General features: G+C 33.6%; 1 protein-coding gene across 1 annotated transcript in view; it reads right to left on the bottom strand.

The window, feature by feature from the left end:
* LOC102587574 (40S ribosomal protein S13-like) overlaps window positions 1-2,238 on the bottom strand; it is a 3,827-nt gene extending 1,589 nt beyond the window's left edge. The window contains exons 1-4 of the mRNA XM_006345451.2: window positions 2,131-2,238; window positions 1,952-2,024; window positions 657-795; window positions 379-565 (exon numbers count right to left, since the gene is read on the bottom strand). Coding sequence (XP_006345513.1) covers window positions 379-565; window positions 657-795; window positions 1,952-2,024; window positions 2,131-2,153 — 422 coding nt within the window. The 5' untranslated portion in view covers window positions 2,154-2,238. The remainder of the gene's footprint in view (window positions 1-378; window positions 566-656; window positions 796-1,951; window positions 2,025-2,130) is intronic.
* Window positions 2,239-3,399: the final 1,161 nt, after the last annotated feature.

Here is a 3,399-nt window from a genome sequence, read left to right as displayed (position 1 = left end):
TGATAACCGAGAAATCCGTCTGTGACCCGCCCTTTGGACCAATCACAGCCTTCCTCAAAATATAACAGATAAACAGTCTGGCAGGAACCAAACTCACAGGAATTATATTATGATCATTTAAGCATGTAAAAGCTGAAATGCAATGGAGACAGCAGCTTGTGTGAACTAAGAATTCACCAGGGGAGCAAGGGTATTCAATTTTTTCATAAAACAACAGTCACCAGCTAGAAAGTAATCCAAAACTAAATTCAGAAACAACCAAGCATATTCCACATTAACATGCATTGAACACGTTATGATGCAAAAACAAGATTAGACTGGTTTAGTATGGTGACTCAGAAGCACAAAACTAAAGCATGTATATGAGACTGCACTTACTACTTCCAGACTGGGGGAAGCTTCTTGGTTTTCTTATAGTAACGAGCAAGTCGGTGAATCCTGCTCTCAACAAGAATCAACCTAAACTTGGAATCTTTGTCTTTCCTGTTTCTCTCAAGATGCTTCCGGATTGCAACAGCCTTCTTGATAAGGTGATAGAGATCCTCAGGAATCTCAGGAGCAAGTCCTAGCATAATGAAAACAATAGGTTAGTCAATCACTTCCGTTAGATAAGTATTATGAGTATCAACTAATCACTCAACATGCCAAATGAGTACCGTGAGCCTTCAAAATTCTGAGAATCTTGCTACCAGTTACACTCTTCACCTGAGCAATCCCATGAGAATCACGAAGTATAACACCAATTTGAGAAGGTGTCAAACCCTTCTTGGCAAACTTGCATATATTATCCTCAACCTGAAACACAAGAAAGTGCAATTTTTTTATTGTTAAAGTAAGTGCATCTATTATTCTTTTAGAATAACAAAAAGAAAGGGGAACTCAATGTCAAGAAATGATCAGTTGTGCCATTAATAGATATCATATTATTTATTGGTATTAGCTTGATACTTCTCTGTTTCTCGATAAGACGAACTCCAACAAGTTCTATCACAAGTCACAAGGATTGAATCAAAATGCTCAAACAGGATCGGAGAAAATTTTCACCTAATTTACCAATAGAGACTTTTTCTGTTCTTACATACACACGCAGTGTAGAAGCAGCACCAGCCTATACATCCATTATTTGTCGGGAATATAGCTCAAAGAGGCAAAGGGAAAAACCGAACTTGCTTTTGCATGGTTCGGCACTCATGCTACAGAATATACACAATTTGCAAGAAACCTCTTATACCTTCATTTCCCTTGATATTAAAATATTTAATTTAGTGATTGGATAAGCTAGCAGGTGGAGTTTTCTAGTAGTGGGCAGTAATCGAGAAGAAAGGTAATCAAAGTTGAAATGGGTAAGTATATAAGATAAATGGAGGTGAACACCCTCAAGGTAGTTCTTTGATACCAAGCTTTCAGCTATTCAATAAAGTCAGATAACTGGAATTAGCTGCAGCACTTCAAATGGAAATTTTCCAAGGCTGCAGACTGATTTGTAGGTCCTTAAAAAAAGTCGAAACCTTAAGAACTGGACATGAAACAGTACACATATTCTATTGCAACCACTTAGTAATATATACATACTATTTCACAATACTTGCAGAATGAAAGAAAAACAGTGTAGACAAGACACTTGACTCAGACATAGTAGAAAATTAAGCTGGTGTATTTCTGAAACTAACGAGGAACGATAAAAAATGAGAAAAGTTAAAACAAAGAGAAGATTTTTTATACTGAAAACAAAGAGAAGATCAAACGTGAAGTGCTGAGACATGAACCATGTTCACCACTAACAAAAAATGCACATTTCACAAATACTACTTATCCATAGAATTAAACAATGCATAATAAGGATTTATAAACCTCGACAGTATATTTCCCATTTCATCCCAGATAACACAATTGAGCAAAATAAGTTTAAAACAGATTCAATCAAGGATTTTAGAAGCTAGCAATTGCTTACATCGGGAGCAGATGTTTTCAACCAACTCGGTGGAGTCCTCTTATACGGAAGTGCTGAAGCTGAAATACCCTTACTGTGAACCACACAGAGAAATTAACATACAAAATCAGTCAGTATAATGTGAAGTGAAATAATGAAACAAATTGAATACAATAAGGGAGAAGAAAGATTGAACGGACCCTCGACTGTGCATACGACCCATGGTGGCTGACGGCGGTGCTCCGATGTGCGGCGGCTACAGCAACGAAACCCTAAAATTATTATTTGCGGGTAATTAGGGGTTTTATATACTACTCTTTTTTTTCCTCAAAGCAATTTACGGTAATATCCCTTCATTAGATCACTATTTAAATTTTGATAAACTACCTTATTAGACATACATCACTACTATATATACTAATATTATCTTTACTTTCAAACAATTACATATATTACCATTTTTAATATTTTATACCATGTATTAATATATTATTTGAAGATACAATTAGATTATTAGATACCCACATACCTCAAAACTAGAATTGATTAATTATCTGCTTAATTAACTCTTTCACTCCAAATCAATCACTATCGCTTAATTCTCCCCTCCCATATTTATCACTCAATTATGTCTCCTCCTTTATGATTCAAGAATTTCATCGTACAATTTCATTTCAACAATAGCTAATATACTCTCTTCTTCTCAAGATATCATCACCATGGTCGACAAATTCCCCTGAACCAAAATATTATTATGTATTGCTCATTTATAACTAGATCAAATCAAAGTAAATGCTACAGAGAAAACTTTAATTCATAGTGGGTTTTGATTGTTTGTCTCCGAAAGAAATTGATCTTAATTTTGATTATGTTATGCCACAACGCAAAAGGATCAAATGGAGTATTGTAGAGTAGTTTTTGTTTGCTGGTGTTCTTCTAAGGCTTTCTTTGGTTACCGTGACATGGATTTGGTAGTACCAATATTACTTTGATATAGTCCTTGAAACATGTGTATCCAATAAGTAGTAATCTTAATTAAGATATGAGTTGTATTTTTAGTAATGGGGTGTCTGACCATGTATATGTATCCACCATTAAATTTTGGATACATGATTTTTAACAACACGATGATATTAATGATACGATAGATACTCTACGGTCGTGATTTGTTCCTAAATTCATGTACTTCAACTACATTTCATATTTAGATACACATAATTAAATGTATATGCTTATTATGTATTCGAGATACATGTTTTTGGATATAACATATGCAATTGATACTTGATACATCAAATTAAAACTAGATACATATAAAAGATACATGAAATTAATATTATTTACATATATATATATATATATATAAACATAAAATTAATACTAGATACTTATAACAAATACATAAAGTTTACTTGCAGGACACTCATGCATCTAAGTGTTTAGTTTGTTGGATACATCATATATTGATA

This window comes from Solanum tuberosum, unplaced genomic scaffold (genome assembly GCF_000226075.1).
Source record: "Solanum tuberosum cultivar DM 1-3 516 R44 unplaced genomic scaffold, SolTub_3.0 scf00069, whole genome shotgun sequence".
Classification (NCBI taxonomy): domain Eukaryota; kingdom Viridiplantae; phylum Streptophyta; class Magnoliopsida; order Solanales; family Solanaceae; genus Solanum; species Solanum tuberosum.
Note: the sequence above shows the minus strand (reverse complement) of the source record. Positions and strands in the feature narration are given on the sequence as shown.